Below are 18,762 nucleotides of genomic sequence, written 5' to 3' on the forward strand. Positions count from 1 at the left end.
TTATAGGATAATCAGGGTACTTCCCGATGTATCATCACTCACTTCTTAAATAGTCGGCTAAAGTCTTACTCGTTGGCCCGAATTATCAAATTGGATTCAGGGGGAAATTAGTTGATGTTTTCAAATTTGAGCTGTCTAGGGCTGATGTCCGCATGCCGCGAGCCTCAGTAGTCGAAAAGACAGGTGTCATTTCGCATTCCGAGCTCATCTTTTTGACTACCATGCACAACATCCGATGTGTGTCTCGTTCGTCCATCTACTTTGAGATCAATTTTGCTACTCTAATATAGAAATGATCTTTTATGTCAAATATAGATTAAAATATTTAAAACTCGTGAATTTTGTAACAATAAAACTAATTTTTTTTTAAATGAATTATTTAGTAGTGTTTATCTTTCTAATTTCTATATACAATTTTCAAATATTTTATTGGCGTGATGCGTGGAAATACTTAAAATTATATATTACAAAAATACATTAAAATAAAAAATATACAACCAATGTGTATAACATATACAATAAATGAAACTTAAAACTAATAAATATAAAAAAATAAACATAATAAATCGAGGGTAGATTTTCTTAAAATCCCAAAACTCAAACTCTTACATTCAATACCTATTAGAAAAAATAAGTGTTTGAACTCCCTGATCTACAAAAAAATATCTTTATACTCACTGAGCCCACATGTTTTTATCCGAGTGAAAATCAGTACAAAATTTAAAAATAATGTGTAAATATATGACATTTGAGCACTAAATAGTTTAAATCCGGTACAAAAGATAAGGTTTTGAGTATAATTTTTGAACAATTATATTAATATTAACACTTGCAATACATGTTTGGGTTCTCAAAAATCATATATTGGTACTAGACCTAAAAATATTTGTACTCAGATATCATATATAGTACCATATTTTCAATGTTTTGTATCGATTATCATCCAAAAAAGACAAATGTGTCATTAATATCAATATCTGCATACATGTTTGAGTACTAAAAAATAATATACCATATGTGAAATAATTTATGTTCAAATTTCATATATTAATACCATATTTTCAATGTTTTGTACCGATTTTCATCCAACAAAGATAAATGTGCCATTAATATCAATACTAACATACATGTTTGAGTACTCAAATAACTTACCATATGGATACACTGGAAACACAAATTTAACAAACACAAATTAAATACCAATTTAATACAATAAATTAAACACAAAGACCAATTGGATAATACACAATTGAAGGTATAGAATATTAGATAAATAACATTATATAACATGTTGCATTATGTGTTCGATCGTCATTTTTGAAAATAATATGGCTGAGAATGTTAGAAATTTTGTTTTGTACATGTCAGGAATCAAGATTTGATATATATACAATTATATGGTCATATCCGATTATTATGTATGATAAGAGAGTGACCACGAATTAAAGTTCATTTTACTTTTTTTTTTTAATAATGAATTAAAGTTCATTTTACTTTCGGAAAAATGAATCTTTAATTGTTATTTCAACAATTTATTTGTAAATTGTTAAAAGAAAAAGTCCCTTCCGAGGCTATAGGTTCGGATAGAGGTCCGTGTACTTTACTTTACGCATTCATTCAAAAAGTAACATAGCATACATACACTGTCTTTTCCAGAGAGAGAGAGAGAGAGAGAGAGGGGAAAAAAAGCCAATGGAGGGAGAAAAGAGTTGCTTCAATATCCATTAACAACACAACGTCCTTTTTTGGTTTGAAGAATTTGGATTCAATTTCGCATTTGAGGAATATATAATATAATTCATTTTTGGAGGATGGCGTCCGCTATCTCTTTCTCTGTGGCGTCAGTCGTGGAAGATGTTCTGCAACAGCATGGTCACCGATCTCGTGTTCTCGATTTGGATGCTCGCAGAGCGGAAGAAGCTGGTAAATTTTCAACTTATGGGGGATTTTTTTGTTTTCTGGTGCAATTCTGCTTTTTTTGTTTTACCCGGAAATTATGTTGCATCTGTAATTTGCGAGAACTCGAGACCTTGATGAAGTTTAATTCTCTGTTTTTCGATCAGATTCAAAATTTTACGTACTCTATAGTCTGAACAAGGAATGAATTTGTGATTGTGCGTTGTGTTCTACTTTTTTCTTTCCCCGTTTTGTAAACATACGATCTTTATATATATCTGTAGATTCATTTGTTTCGGATGATGATTTGTAGTGTAGAGTAAACCTGACTCTTCAGTGTCTTAAATCGAGTTTAAACGCTTAAAGATACCTATTAGTATATTGATTTTTTTTAATAAATTTTAAAAGGGATCAACCGCAGGTAATGAATCTCTGTCTGTGCAGCAATAAGAAGATATGAAGCAGCTGCGTGGCTACGAAAAGTGGTTGGAGTAGTGGGTGCGAAAGATTTACCCTCAGAACCTTCAGAAGAAGAATTTAGGCTTGGTTTAAGAAGTGGAATACTTCTCTGCACAGCACTAAATAAACTTCAGCCTGGAGCAGTGCAAAAGGTAATCACCATTAGCTCTATATATATATATATATATATATATATATATATATATATATAGCAGCCTTTAATTATCAACATATCACACCTTCTTCATGTGCATCATTGCAGCCTTTAATTATCATAAAGAATCAATCTTGATAATTTGGTTTCAGGTTGTTGAAAGTCCATGTGACCCTGCTCTTATACCAGATGGTGCTGCATTGTCTGCTTACCAGTATTTTGAAAACGTAAGGAACTTTCTTGTAGCGGTGCAAGAGATGGGGATGCCTACTTTTGAGGCCTCTGATCTCGAGCAGGTAAATGTGGATGCTAATGTTGAATTTCTGACGAATATAAGGAAAAGGGACAGCAGTTACTTCCTTATTGAATTAGAAGAAGGAAGGTTTCATGTGTCCATAATAATTTGCTACCAAATTTAAATTTATGTGAGTAGGATATAATTAATTATTGAAAAGCTACGATATTGACAATATGAGAATATTCTGAATTTTCAGGGAGGAAAATCGTCAAGAATCGTGAATTGTGTGTTGGCACTGAAGTCCTATAGTGAATGGAAGCTGACAGGAGGAAGTGGGGTTTGGAAGTTCAGTGGAAATGTTAAACCTACTGCATCTGGAAAGCAACTTGTTCGCAAAAACTCCGAGCCATTCACAAGCTCTCTATCAAGGTGCATGTCAACAAATGAGAAATCCTTGAATGGTGTAGGTAGTGATGCAGAAGTAAATAGAATTGTAAGTACGCTGTTGTTGAAGAGGATATTTTATCCCGAGTAACTAAACATGATTTTCGTGTTTTCTCCATTTTTATCTTGCAGCCTAGTTCTTCCTTGGGTATTCTCGTTCGAGCAATTTTATTGGATAAGAAGCCTGAAGAAGTTCCAAATGTGAGTGCAAATATGCAAGTTTATAGCGAACTGTAATATATTCCACAACCTAAAAATTATATTTCCATTAGAGGTTCCAAAAAGTTGGAACTTGGACAAATTCAGTCATCATGTTTTGTTTCTCGTGTTTTATGTAATCGGAAAAACTATCATGTAAATCGCGATTATTTGTTTATATAATTTTCTAAATTCTATGTTACTTTTTCTATTTGAATTTTGAGATACTGAGGTAATAATTTATAATGTTATTAATACCTTATTCTAAGAAGTGATTATTTTATTTTTTGATTTTGCAGCTTGTTGAATCCGTATTAAGTAAGGTTGTGGAGGAGTTCGAGCATCATATTGCAAGCCAAATTGAATTGGTATAGGCTTATTTTCTTTATAGTGCCTTAGTCACTTACACATTGTTATGATTTACAATTAATTTACTTGGTAAATTAATTTATTCACATTCTGTAAGTGATAATTATTTGAAATTATTGCATCTTGAAACACACAAATATTGCTTTAGAGGATCTCACTTCTGTCTGTCTCTTGTATGTTTGTGTTTCTATCAGAAGAAGGTTAACCTTAAAGACTGCACTATTTCTTATGGCGATAAATCTGTACTAAAAAATACTCCATCCAGTATGAAGGTAGTTTGTTACCCTTTCTCCCGTAAAAACTGTTTCTTGTATTTTTGCTCTACTGATACATTTTTTACTATTTAACTCATAAGATGGAACATAAGAAACCAACATCGCTAAAGAAAGATGATATGCCACAAATTAACAAAATTCACGGTAAGGAATCTGAAAGTAAATTTGCAAAGCAGAAAGTGATTGTTGACCAGCAGCAAAAGGACATTAAGGTAAAGAACTATGGAAGTTGACATACCTCTTATTATCTCCTGCGTATCTTTTTTGAAATATAAAGGTTGTCATGTTCATTTTTTTCCTCTCTTTAGACGCTGAAGCAAAATCTTTCTACTACAAAAGCTGGTATGCAGTTTATGCAGATGAAATTCCATGAAGAAATGCAAAATCTTGGTGAGAATTTGGAAACTTCTGGTTTCTTGATATGTTTATATATTTCATTTTGGGGAATATAGGGATGAGAAATTGGAGGAGGTTTTATCTATCTTTTCTGAGATTTTTCATTTTGCGTGAATCAAAGGCCTTCATATTCATGGGTTAGCTCAAGCTGCTTCTGGTTATCATAGAGTCCTTGAGGAAAACCAGAAGCTCTATAATCAAGTCCAGGACCTAAAGGGTATGGTAATTTTCTCAAAGTCCTGTCTTTTGAATTTATCTTTATGTTAATGTTGAAAATTCAAACTCTATCAGGAAATATTAGAGTATATTGTCGTGTGAGACCGTTTTTGCCGGGCCAGTTCAACTCGTTGAGTAGTGTGGAACAAATAGAAGAAGGAAGTATTACAGTGAACTCTTTAGCAAAGAATGGAAAAGGGCGAAAATCGTTCCTCTTCAACAAAGTATTTGGTCCATCTGCAACTCAAGGTTCGTCAGTCAGTTACTGTAACACTTTATGTAAGTTCCATTTTAAGTATTAAAGAACATCTTCACAATTTTCTTTCTGTTCTGCAGAGCAAGTTTTTTCAGACACGCAACAACTAATAAGATCAGTACTTGATGGTTACAACGTTTGCATTTTTGCCTATGGACAAACTGGGTCTGGAAAAACATATACTATGGTCAGAGATAAAAGCAAATTATTTGTTAAAATATCGAGTTACTGCAACCTGTTTTTGCTCAAAATTCAATACACCCAACGATTATTTCTCGTGCTTTAACAGAGTGGACCCAAGGATCTCACAGAGCATGATCAAGGAGTGAATTACAGGGCTTTAAATGATTTGTTCCTACTTGCAGAACAAAGAAAGGATACTTTCTGCTATAATGTGTCTGTTCAGATGATTGAGATATACAATGAGCAAGTTAGAGATTTACTCACTGAAAGCCTAAGCAAAAGATATCCTTTTCAAAACCTTTTATTTAGTATTGTGATTGGAAGAATTTTCAAACTTTATTTAATGCGAGAACATCATGGACTAGAGTTTCAATATTGTGGTGGTGATGTACGTGACTTTCAGTTCTATCTTGAGAAACTCTCTCAACCTTGCTGTACAAGGATTCCTCAACTAAGCATACATTAGAAATTCGTAACAATTCTCAAACTGGATTTAGTGTGCCAGATGCCAGCTTAGTTCGTGTCTCATCAAAATTTGATGTTATTGATCTGATGACCACTGGACAAAGAAATCGTGCAGTTGGTGCAACTGCACTCAACGACCGTAGCAGTCGTTCTCACAGGTGACAAATTGAAACCAAAATCATGCTATTTAAGTGAGTTTTAATCTAACAAACTTATGCTATTTAAATGAGTTTTAATCTAACATTTTACTATTGCAGCTGTTTGACGGTTCATGTTCAAGGAAAAGATTTGACTTCTGGAACTATTCTTCGCGGTTGCATGCATCTAGTTGATTTGGCTGGCAGTGAGAGAGTTGATAAATCAGAAGTAACCGGGGATAGACTCAGAGAGGCACAACATATTAATAAATCTCTTTCTGCGTTAGGCGATGTGATTTCCTCTCTTGCCCAGAAGAATGTGCATGTCCCCTATAGAAACAGCAAACTCACTCAATTGCTTCAAGATTCACTTGGTAAGTACCAAGTATAAATCCATCGATCTTACAAATTTTCACCTTTCTCTTTTCTTCAATTAATGACTTCATTCTATACAGGAGGGCAAGCAAAGACCCTAATGTTTGTTCACATAAGTCCTGAACCTGACGCTATTGGAGAGACCGTTAGTACACTCAAATTTGCCGAGCGTGTTGCTACTGTTGAGCTTGGTGCCGCTAGAGTAAATAAAGATTCTGTAGATGCTAAAGAGTTAAAGGAACAGGTCGTTACTCTAATTATCCACTTTCTTTCCCTTCTGTTAGCTTCTTGAGTTTTCAAACTATTGAAAAGTCAATAGCTAAAAACAATATTTTTGTGATAGATTGCCAACTTGAAAGCTGTCTTGGCAAGGAAAGAAGGAGAACCAGTTTCAATGCAGCAAAAGCTACCTGGTGGCAGTCCATGTGGCATGCAGCCATCATCCTTTCAACCAAATTTTGTTAGCATGCAGTCGCCAAATGGCCTTGGGAGACTAATGGAAGATGTGGGCAATATAACGGTAACTAAACGAATATACTTTTGTTAGTATTCTAACTTTGCTATGGCAAGGTTTTGTTATTTAACCTAAAAAATCTCCATTAAACGCTAATAGAGCATCTTACCGCTACAGAGAATGCATTTTGCAGAATACACTTTTTCAAAATCTGTTGTTCTGGTTTTAATAATCAAAATCTGCTGAATGGACAGGTCCGGGGCAATTCTTCACCGAGGCAAAAAAGGCAAAGCCTGGACTTAGATGAACTGCTTGGAAATTCTCCTCCCTGGCCTCCAGTCTGCAGCCCTCACCAAAACAATGGGGAAGATGATAGAGAATTGGAATCTGGTGAGTGGGTGGACAAACTCATGGTAAACAGGCTAGATCCTAATAATGGAGCTGAAGAAATCACTGGACGTTGGGAAACCAACAGTGTTAACATGTCTGATGTCTTGTATTCTTCCAAATTTTACCCTGGGAAACAACACGATCTATTCTCGTCCAAAAACCAGTTTGTTGTCAATACTGCTGATGAATTGGAAGTGGTTGACACTGCAAGAAGTGATTCATCTGAGCCAGATTTGCTCTGGCAGTTCAATCATTCTAAACTCAGTAGCTTCAGTAATGGCATTGATTCAAGAGTTCAGAAACCTGATAAAAAACAAGTCATAAATCCAGAAATCAGGTAATCATCATCATATCGACATCTTGGATACTTGATACTTCTCCGTGGTTTATCTGTTCAAAATTGTGATAAATTTAATTTTCTTAACTGTCTATCAGGACCATGATACAAAAATCAGGACCATCACCATCTGGAAAAACTGTTAATGGAGCCCGTCAAGGTCATTATCTTCCCAGGAAAGGAGGGCAGACTCTTGAAACACACCGTAAGACAGGAATTAGAAAGTGAAAGAGTCACAGCTGGACTTTCTCCTGCCTTTCCTCCAATCTCTCATTTTTTTTACTTTTACTTCACTGAGAAGTATACATATAGTTCCTTATTGGTTGCTTGGCGTCATTTTTTCGTGTATATACCACAGCAATTATTTCAGTTGCTCACTATTCTGTACGATGTGGTCATTTACCTTTTCGATGATATTTTTTTTTCTTGTGTCAAAATAGGATGTGAGTTTTTACTTTTAATTTTTGAGAAAAGGCTGTGAGTTTTAATCCTGTCTTGTGAAGTATAATGTTTAAATAACGTGCAATAAAGCAAGAAAATTCTGCACTCTTTTTATCTTGGAAACTTCGTTAATTTTCCTTGCATTTTTTGTCCCACTGTTTTATTATATTATGCTCTATTTTTATATTTGTCATGCATAAATGCCTAAAAACTGTCACTTGTGCATATATATCCGTGACACTGCATCAATAAAATAACCAGTTATATATTAAGTTGACGATCTTGTTTATTTTTTATCAACAAGTAATGCACAAACACTATCCCTGGTGCTGTTCGTTCGTTTTATCGTATTTCATACTAAAAACTATCAGCTTTCACTTTCCAATGGACGACAAAATAATCTTGAATTTAAAGTCGTCACTTCGATTTTTTAAAACTTGACACGAATATTGCACATGAAACTGCATGAAAAAACTTTAGCACATCATAACGATGACACCTGATAAGTGATAAGTATTCCACTGGGAAGACATTTTAAGAAAATATAAACAATCCAGGGTGATAGTGTTTGGATACAAGGGATCAATCAATTCATTCTACTTTTTAGGACATTCTCTGTTTCTGTGGAATGCACAAAACATTACATCATAAAAAAATGAATGTTTCCTATTGGTCGGCCATTGAATAACTCCATACAGACCATTGGATTTTCTCATTAACTGCTGAAATGAATATTAATTAGTATTAACAAAGTTTGTGAAATTTATGCTCAATTCTATTACACTAATTAAAAACAATCAATCAATCCTCACTAGTTTAAAATTGGGGTCTTCCCTTTTGATCAATCACCTAGTTATTCCAGTCTTTTGAGGTGGACGCCATGCAATGTCCCATTTGGAATATGAGTAAGACAAATAAGTGACGCCAACTCGAAGAAGGAGATTCTATAAGTATTTAAAAATTGAAAATGTACAATTTATTGCATATTCTAACACCACATAATCCCCAATCACACCACCTTTTTTCAACACAATTTAGAATCGCTCTTGCAGCAATCTTGAGTTTAAGAATTTACAATGTAAATGAAATGACTAATAAACACAAAACAATGAAAAACATGTATCTGTGTCGTTACATTCTACCAAAACTCTTCTTACACGTGAATGAAGAAACCGACTCTGCACATAGAATAAGAATCTGATCTGACTTTGGTTTTTGCCCATCTTGCGTATTTCTCAGAAGATTATACAACATAGTCGGCAGAAGAAATGCTGTTTGATTTTACAGATTAATGAATGAATAGTTTATGATTCGGCCAGGCTCTGTTACAAGACTGCTACTTGACTAGTTGGATATGAGTGCAGGAAGAAACAATCCGAGGATGAATTGGAAAACGGGCTTTGGAGTTCTGTACAAGGTTCAGGTGATACATTAATAGATGAGCCAATGACATTGGAGCACAACCACCGCAAAGATGGATCAACGGAAGTGAATGAAAATGAAACATTTGACAGACATATAGAAGTGAATGGAGATTCATCAATTCCTGAAAAATTACCAAGTGTAGTAACATTTACACCAACAATGTCCTTAAATGAGATTTCCCTAACCACTGGAAGAGCATCCGGATCAAATTTTTTGTCTGGGTGAGAATCATAATGACCTGTAGCTTGTATTCCTTCCTTTAAATTTTCCATGAAAACATCTGATATTTGTATGTTTTTTATATAACCACCCCTTCCTCTCGCCGTCTTTAGCTGAATGCCGGATAATGAATCAACTATATGAAGGTGCTCGACTAGGATATTCAAAATGCCACCAGACATTTCACTACCAAATGCTATTCCTGAGCCTGAAGAAGATGTCAGGAAAACTTCTCGAATGTGAACTTTGGTGGTTGGTTTGCCGTATGCAATGCCATACTCGTCCCAACCGCTTTTAAGAGCAATTGCATCATACATATCCCATGCTAATGTTGCAGTTCTCAATGCAAATATGCTTGGAAGAATCTGAATTTACAAGATTTTGCATCAACCCCTGAACCAGTTAATGCATGTGATTAACTAAAAGGGATCTGGATATCTACGAACCTGGAACTATTCCGCTAGTATATGGAGAGTCAGGTGGAGAATACATAGTTATGTTCTGAACTCGCAAGTGGCTTCATCAAAGAAACAGAACAAAAACAAAACAGACTTTGGAATAAAAGTGATCTAGAGGTCATATGTTTAATGTAATATTTATAATAAAACAAATGGTTCAGGTGCAAAAATTCAGCAATCTACCTGCAATAAGTTGGGTGTATGTTCGAAGCAGGTGCATTCAAGAAGGTTAAGTTTGATATGAAAACATTGGTGGGAGCCAATTAATTCTATTAAATGTGGTCGACTGTGATTTGAGGACTGTTCATTCACTTGTTCCCACCAAACCAAACCCTGACCATCAATAGTTCCATTATTGCCTGTATATATCATAGATGGTACAGTGAACAAATAAATCACGTCAAAATCAGAATACTGTCATGGTAATTAATAATATTCGACGAACTGCGAAAATCAGGCTAAAAGGGTTACCAGTTATAACCACATCAGTTAAATTCTGACCAGTGATCAAGCTGCGATATCTACCAGGTACCTCAAGGCCTCCACCATAAGAAGGCAGCGGTCCAACGACACTCCAGTGACTGTAATCCTGCATAAACAACATATAAAAAGAAAGACTTCAGCGTAGAATAATTCACATTCTGATAGATTATGAAAACTTGTGCTCCCCAAATAAAAGAAATAGTTTTTTTTAATAATGAAAAATATAATAACGAGATTTAGATAATTTTTAAAATCGTTTGAATAACATCTTGTTTATGAGAATTTATTAATCTAAATATATTAAAACACAATAAATAAAAATAAACCATGACGATAAATCAAATATATTCACTTATTTATATAACATTTTTCAATTTGCATGATTATAACATAATGACAGCTCTCTCAAATTAACAAAGATATTTTTTATCCAAATATCATTCACAATGAAAAACAATATAAATAAAATTAAGAGAATAATAAATTTTACTAAAACCAAAATCACAATATATTTAAATGGAGTGCATATAGTGATTGTCAAATAAAATTCTCTTAATTAACTAAATTGTCATAATGATGTTAAAATAAAACCTCTAAACTTGTTATTAAATTAAATATCAATTGTGTTTTTGCTAACTTTTAACTCCTTACAAATTTTGTTTAACTTTTTACTTTTATAGAATAGATATTACACATCAACTCAAATATTTTAAACGATATAGTAGCTCAATCATCATGATTCGATCGATGTATCCAACAAGGACAATTATTGCACTCCAATAATTACACTAATTGCAATATATGAGAATCGATCTCATGACTTTGACTCTTATATATACCAATTGTAAGATCATGCATTTGTCGATTTACCAAAAGTTATAACCGGGGTAACAATGCAACATTAATTAAAATCGTAAAACAACTCAAACGTCACATTTGGATTGTTATATCTTACATAAACAATTATTGCACCTAACAGATATGATATAGTTATTATTTTACATTTTAGAAATTATTTTTCTAAATCAAATTTATTCTCACTAATAAAATAATTTCATCGAACACAAAGTAATTTTAATTAATAATAATAATTTAAACACAAATATTAATTGTTAGGGTGACCATTCTATGTCATCACTTATGCTTCATTAAGTTGCAATCATAGGAATAATGCACAATGAATTGGTAAACATAACTTAGTTAATTTAATAAGTGAGTAATATTAAATAACAATTTTATTATTTTGAAATGTGAAAAATAGTTTTTATATATATAAATTCATCATATATAATGATAAATTAATTAATATGTAGAAAAGAGAAAAAACGGTTTTTTATGTATGCGATTTCATCATATATAATTAGAAATTAATTAATAGGTTAAAAAGAACAAACAAGATAACAAATCAATATATTATATACGATGATTTCGTAATAAAATAATGCTAATATAACCATACTTTGTATTATGTTTAGAACGCAATTGAAAATTGATAATAAAATATATAATAATAGAAACTTTAATCTTAAAAACATTATTATCTAAAATATTATCATAATATATAATAAATCATAAATGAAATCACTAAATTATTGAGTAACTATTTATTTAATTATTACTTAAATCAATTTATAAAATAAAAAAAATAAGATATAAATATTAAATATTCCTTAGTAACCATGAAGAAATACATTAATTTTAGTAACAAATTTTAGTTAGCAACAAAAAAAATTATGGGTAAATTGATAAATTCAATATGCATTAATATCCAAAGACATTTAAGATAGACAATAAATTATAAAAGAACCCATCAAAAAAATTATTGATTTAATTTGCTTCATTAAATGAATAAGGATATATTGGAAAATTCACAATTAGAAGTCATATATTTACATGTACGATAGATTGATGACCTGAGAACCAAGAATGACAGCATCGTTTTCAAGGAATAGGGTAAGATGGCTAGTAAGATTGATGCATCCGATAATCCACCTGCCTGCCGGAACATATAGCTGCGCACCACCCTTGTCCACGAAGGACTTGAGATAGAAAATGGCATTCTGAAATGCTATAGTGTTCAAAGTTCTCCCATCTCCAACTGCCCCAAATTCAGAAACAGAAACGCTGTGATGTCTGGGAGTTAATGGCCAGGCAGTCTTGCATTCTCCATTGTACTCTACAGCATAACTCGATACCAGGAGAAAAAGAAGTACTGCCTGAGAAGAAATGAGTAATAAAGAAACACAGAAAGAGCATTACATTGTACATTACCCTGAAGCACATCTAGTTGAATTCGCAAGAGTAAGGCTTCCATATCTTATTGAACAAAAGTACTTTCTCAAGTACAGACAATTGGACAAGTTGAGAAAGGAAACCCAAAAATGCAACTTGTGTTAAGGGCAGTAACCAACATAAAAAAACAGATCACTTGTCAGAAATTGCAGAAGCTATGATCCAATGGAAACCTAAATGCTAGGTAATAACCCAGAAACAGCTCAAAATTTGATCTAAATCACTACCAATACCCGTCAAATTAGCACACGATAACTTACAGCCAATGTAGACATATTAACTGCTCAAAAACGGCGAAGATCTCATCAAATTAACCAACACTGACCCGAATAAAAAGCCACTTCCATCTACAGTAACTAAAACAGAAACACTTTTTCTCAAAAGAAAGACCATTAAAAAAAAAACACACAGCAGGGGTCAAAGATTACGGAAATAGCACGAATAACAGAAACCCAGAAAGGAAGAACATCCACACACGATCACATAAAGCTCTATATATTAAAAAAAAACCATAATCGAGAAAGTAAAGCAGCTACATTTATGAATTACCAAAAAAAGAAACAACGAACATACTTACAAGCCTCTTCATGTCTCTCTTCTTCGAGTCCTCACCTCGTTCAAAGACCTTGAACTGCAATTAATAGGGAGAAGATCATACAAACAAATAACGTGTGCCAAGCTGAAAAAAAAGACAGCCAGTTCTAAATGAATAAATAGGCACATGTTATATCAAGCAATTTGACCAACATTATTTTAAAAATAAAAAGGAATATCATCAGATAATTGGATTCGAGCGGCGTAATATGGAGTCAAATGTAGAAGGAGACAATTTGAATTAATATTTGTGAGGCGTAGGCACGTGCATTGTTTCCACCAAGGGACCCACACCCCGATCATACTGATTTTTGCTAGCCTGGCCCTGCCCACCTAAGCCTATTCATACAAGGTTTTTTTTTTTTTGGAAAGATAAAATATATATTTATTTATGATATGAGTTTATATATATTTAAAATAAAAAATTATAAATATCTTATTTGAAATGGTAACTTACAATAAATTTCTATCAGTATACTCAATTTTCTCTTTATTTTCTAATCCCCTCAAATCTATATTTTAACTCCCCAATTTTTTAAAAAATTTCAAATTTATCCTTACTTTTCATAATTATGGTACGTGACATTTTATACATATCAAACATGTTCTTAAAGACGTATAGCCCCAAGACATACAGCTACGCAAGGTTTCCAGCCTATATACCACATTTAGATGATCGATTTTTTATATATATAAATGACGCATCATGCTTCCGTATAATAAATTGAACAGTTTATCTCTTTCACTGAAGTGTCATCGGGTTATATCCACTGTATTTTACAGACTGCTCCTCACAGCTTAATCACACAGTCGCAACAGATGGTTCCTGACGCAGATTCGTTCAATAGCACTTAGCAATACCATGTTTCGTTTCCTACCTCAGGGTGTATAGTAAAAGCTCAATTTGAAAATAGCTGAAGTTAAAACACATATAAAATAGAAAGAGAAGATATTACAATGGTTTGAAAGAAAATAAGATGTTGAATGATGCTTTCATCTTCCTTCTGCCTTTGTATTTATATAAGTCCTTTGAGGATATGAATTTCAGACTTCAAAACTTGTCTTAGCTTTTCTTTAATGACTTCCAGCTGTGTTTGGTATTATCTCTTGAGTGTGTTGAGTTGGTGGTTGAATGATCCCTCCACTTTTTCTTGAATTGTCTTTTTCTAGATCATTAATCTAGAAATAGCTTGTTCTTTCATTTTTATCTACTGACATAACCATTAGATATGTGTTTGGATCATATCAGCTCAAAATCTCATTCCTTGCTTCTTTTAACAGTTTGTACAGATCTTTGAAAATTACCAGCTGCTTTCTTATCACCTTAATCCGTCTTTTGGAAACCTTGAAATATGTATAATACATATTTTTTTTGTTCCAAACTTCGTTTTAATTCTTGTGTGATTTTCTTGTTCTATTTACTTTATATTTATAGGTGTATTTGGGTCCAAGCCTTTTAGTTAGTAGGCAAATTACATGCCTACTTGCTTTTGTTGGAGAATCTTTATCTTTTATTATCTCCATAGAAAAGTGATTTTGGTCACATGTCCACTTATTTTTGTCGGAGAATCTTAAACTTTTGGTGACCCCGAGGAAAACGTGGTTGTGGACCTTCACCACTTGGTCATGTCTCTGCAAGATGCTTTCTGTCTGACCGAGATCTGAAGCCCTTGCCAAATTCTGGCTTCTTTTGATTTGGACATTTTAGGCAGATCTATTTTGACAATCTTCCCACATGAGCAATGTTGCAGAATTTCCGACGAGTTTCTTTACTCCCCGGCAGCTTGCTATTCAACAAAAGATTTCTTTTCTTTTCAAATAAATCTTCTGCAAAACTTGTTGTTTTTCATGTCATAGTATTTAACAAGAATGATCTGTTTACCAAATTATGATAAAATTTAAATAGAAACTTGATTTTGTCCATCTCGGTTAGACAGACCCAAAGACCCCATGCTCTTCTGGTGGAAATGTCATCTTCAGTTATTAAAGCAACAAGGGGTGTTTCTTCTATCGGAAGATTTTTTATGAATTTTTAAACATTAATATTTGGCCTCCTTAACTTGATGAAATGAAAGGCTCCGTGAAAGTCTTTTCCTGTTGGTTCTGATGTTGTACTAAAGAAGTATATCTCCAAATATCTCATCTGGACAAATAATCGTTATTTGCCCATGTTTCATGAACCGCTTCCTGAATTCATTTAGGTAGTTCTGAAATTTTGGGGAAGTTAGGTGATGTAGTATAAACTGAGGCAAGAGCCCTGAATTCATACCAGACTTTTACTTCTTTTGGAAATGAATTTGGTTTGATCCACACCATATGATATTTTCCTGAAACATCAACCCTGGTTGTGGCGGGGTTAATGCCTACTCTTGTTTATAATTTCTCCCACATTTGTTGAAAAATATGCGAGAATATTTTCATGAGATTTAATAATTACAATATCAAAAATATTATTTTGACATGACGCTTGACATCTTAATAATCTGGCTTTCTCGGGTTTAGATTCTATTCTACTCATCAAGAAAGCTTTTACATGTCTGTTATCAACTTTTAAAGTAAATTTCTTTGCAAGAGAAAATAATGGTCATTTTTTAAAAGTCATTTTTACTGCATAGAATTCTTGTTCGTTGATATGTCATCTTATGGCTTCTGTATCTGAGAAAAGTCAACTGCAATATCTGCATGTCTGTTCTCCTTCTGGTGTGAACTTGGTTAAAACTGCCACCCACCAATAATCACTGGCATCTGTAGATAATACCAGATCATATTCATCCTGGGGAATAACCATTTTGGAAGATTTTTTCAAATCTCTTGAGTTGGCTAAGTCCCTGGGTGTGTTCTTTCGTCCATATAAATTTCGCATCTTTTTTCAATAATGGACTGAACACTTTCCTTTGTTTTGCTATGCTTTTAATAAACATCCCAGCAAAATTAACAAATCCAAGAAAACTTTGAAGTTGTTTCTTTTTTTAGCTCGTTTGGAAAAAAATTCACTTTTTCTAATACATGATCCTGCAAAATTATTTCAGACTCATCAATTTCTATCCCGATGAATTCAATATTTCTTGTGGCAATGACTGCTTTCTTCTCAGATAGAACCAGTCCTTCCTTTTTTACAAACATTAGAGAAAATCTCTAAATGCTTAATATGTTCTTCCATATTTTTAGATGCAATTAAAATATCATCAATATAGACAAACATAAATTTAAAATAATCTTTAAAGAGATTATCCATTTTTCTTTTAAATATCTGGGGTGAATTAGCCAATCCTATTGGTAATACTTCTCAAATATAGCTGTCCTTGTGGTGTGGAGAAAGCTGTGAATTTCTTTCTTTCTTCCTGCATATGAATTTGGTAAAACCCAGATTTACAATCAAATTTAGAGAATATATTTGCATTGTGTATGCAACTAATTAGATGTTCTCTACTAGGTATAAAATATCCATCAAACTCCATAATCGTATTAATTTCTTGATAATTAATAACTAGTATGAGTTTGTTCTTTTTTATCTCACCGTGATTTCTTACAAGAAATCCCGGACTTCTGTATGGTGAAATTCTTAGTTTAATTAAACCAAAGTCTAGATGTTCCTTGATTATAATCCGCATATCCTTTTGATCAATTATGTTAGTTGGGATAGGCTTGCATAAGACAAATTCATATTCTTTTCATTCCTTGATTTTAAGGGAGGCTTTGAGTTTATTTAATCCTACAATGCTAAGGGATCTTCGTTGTAATTTTCTTTAATCTTCTTCTTGACATCTTCTAATGATATACTTGATTCAAACTCTACATCATTATGATGTATAGCTATCTTGAGGTATTCCATTTCTTCTGGTTGGTGTTGTTTATCTGCTCTTAATTGGAGCATTGTTTCTCCAAACCGTCTAGAATCCTTCATTATTGGGTTCAGAAGTTTTCCTTTATTACCACGCTTCCTGCAAAACTGAATTGACTATTTTCTGTAAAATGCCTCTCTTAGTCTTTGGACTATGATTTTGTGATCACAAGTTATTGTGAACCCGAAGCGTCTAGTCTCATTTTCTTGCGTGTATGACTTAAACATTTGTACGAAATTATTTCCGAACAGAATGTCAGCTCTTGTATCATGAAAATAAATTGATGGTGTTTTTACCTTATACCAAGGTGTTTGTCCAGCACCTCTAATCACGATTTCTGTCATTTTAATCCCTTTACATAACATTAAAATCCTTTTAGAGAAATCTCTTACATCAATTTTAGGTAAATCTTCTTCCAAATAATTTGGAAAAACTCCTCTTTTTGCTGTACAAATTCTAGCGCCTGAATCAATATAAGCAGCAAAATATTCTGCCTTATATTTTTCGTATAACATTCCTACAGGAATGTATATCAATAATGAACTTGTGGTCATTGAATTTTCCACATTTTATCCTCGTCATAAACTCAATTCCATATTCTATATGTTTTCAATGTTTATGATCCTCAAGAAACTCTAGCCCAAGAACTAATCGATCTGGTTCTTTTCCTGAAATTCCTTTGATATGAACTTCCAATTCTTCGATATTGATCATTCCTTGGTAAGTTTCTATCATAGGTTGTTCTAAATAGTATATGGTATTACAAGGAAATTGGTTCATTTGTTTCGTATTATCAAATACTATTTCTACTTCATTCCACCCTTCATGACATTTAAGCTTTCCTATTGTCGAAAAGCTTTTTAGTGCCTGTTGGGTTTCTTGGACATGTGTTTTTTCCCACCTGTAGCTCATAATTTTATCTCCTTGAAAAGATAGTCTTCTTGATTCCAATATAAGACTTTGATTCCTCTGTAGAATCGGTTTGTCTTGTATTTGGATTTCTGTTTCCTGTATTAAGGGAAACTCAACTCTTTCTGGATAAATTGCTTGAGCCACTTTTCCAAATATCTCAGGTATTTCAATAAACTCATTTACAATAAACAATTCTGAATTATATGTATTAGATAGAGCATATGAAATTTGATAGGTAATAGAATACGGTCTATTACCCTCTTTCATCAGCATTTTTCTTTGAAATTCTGATGCAACGTCAAAGCTCGGATGAAATCTCGATCTGCCAGGTTGTAGACAATTTTTGGATAAATTACTCCTACAATTTTTCTTGCACAAAGATTTCCTGATATTGTTCATAGTACTGAATTTTAAAGGTTACCCATTCGTTTATCGCATATAGCGATATCAATGAGTGAATTCATTCCTTTTTTAAAAATAACTTTTATCATAATTTGGATTGCTCCGATATGGTTCATGCTACTTCTATCTTGAATTTTTGTAATTCCTCCTTAATTTTTTCGGAAGGAATTAGTTGGATCTTCATTCTATTTCCTATAAGTTCCATCGAAATTACCATTTTCCTTCTGGAAACTTTACAAATTAGATGATACTTTCTATTTCTTAGGTCAAGACTTTCTAAAACTTTTTCTACATGTCCTGCAAAAAATCCTTGATACCTCTGAAAACTAGGATTTTCTCTCATGATCTTTTGGATCATTTATGGGATATTGTTGTCTGACTAAAGAAACCAGACAAATCTTCATGTGTTTTGTGTCGAAACACCTCGTCTTCAGTCAGATTCTGATTCTTAT

General features: G+C 32.9%; 1 protein-coding gene and 1 pseudogene across 1 annotated transcript; one reads left to right on the top strand and one right to left on the bottom strand.

Moving 5' to 3' along the window:
• The first annotated feature begins 1,668 nt into the window (after positions 1-1,668).
• On the top strand, positions 1,669-7,815 carry LOC142543726 (kinesin-like protein KIN-14I). Its single transcript, XM_075651128.1, has 19 exons — positions 1,669-1,923; positions 2,341-2,507; positions 2,662-2,805; positions 3,004-3,240; positions 3,324-3,392; positions 3,689-3,757; positions 3,953-4,030; positions 4,114-4,245; positions 4,342-4,423; positions 4,551-4,646; positions 4,721-4,894; positions 4,982-5,088; positions 5,191-5,366; positions 5,546-5,707; positions 5,807-6,060; positions 6,142-6,305; positions 6,405-6,581; positions 6,770-7,242; positions 7,341-7,815. Exons 1-19 carry the CDS (start codon positions 1,812-1,814, stop codon positions 7,468-7,470), a joined length of 3,003 nt encoding a protein of 1,000 aa, XP_075507243.1. The 5' UTR covers positions 1,669-1,811; the 3' UTR covers positions 7,471-7,815.
• Positions 7,816-8,619: 804 nt separating this feature from the next.
• LOC142543727 (putative polygalacturonase) lies at positions 8,620-13,372 on the bottom strand (annotated as a pseudogene).
• Positions 13,373-18,762: the final 5,390 nt, after the last annotated feature.

Source organism: Primulina tabacum, chromosome 4 (genome assembly GCF_025594145.1).
Source record: "Primulina tabacum isolate GXHZ01 chromosome 4, ASM2559414v2, whole genome shotgun sequence".
In the NCBI taxonomy this organism is placed as follows: Eukaryota; Viridiplantae; Streptophyta; class Magnoliopsida; order Lamiales; family Gesneriaceae; genus Primulina; species Primulina tabacum.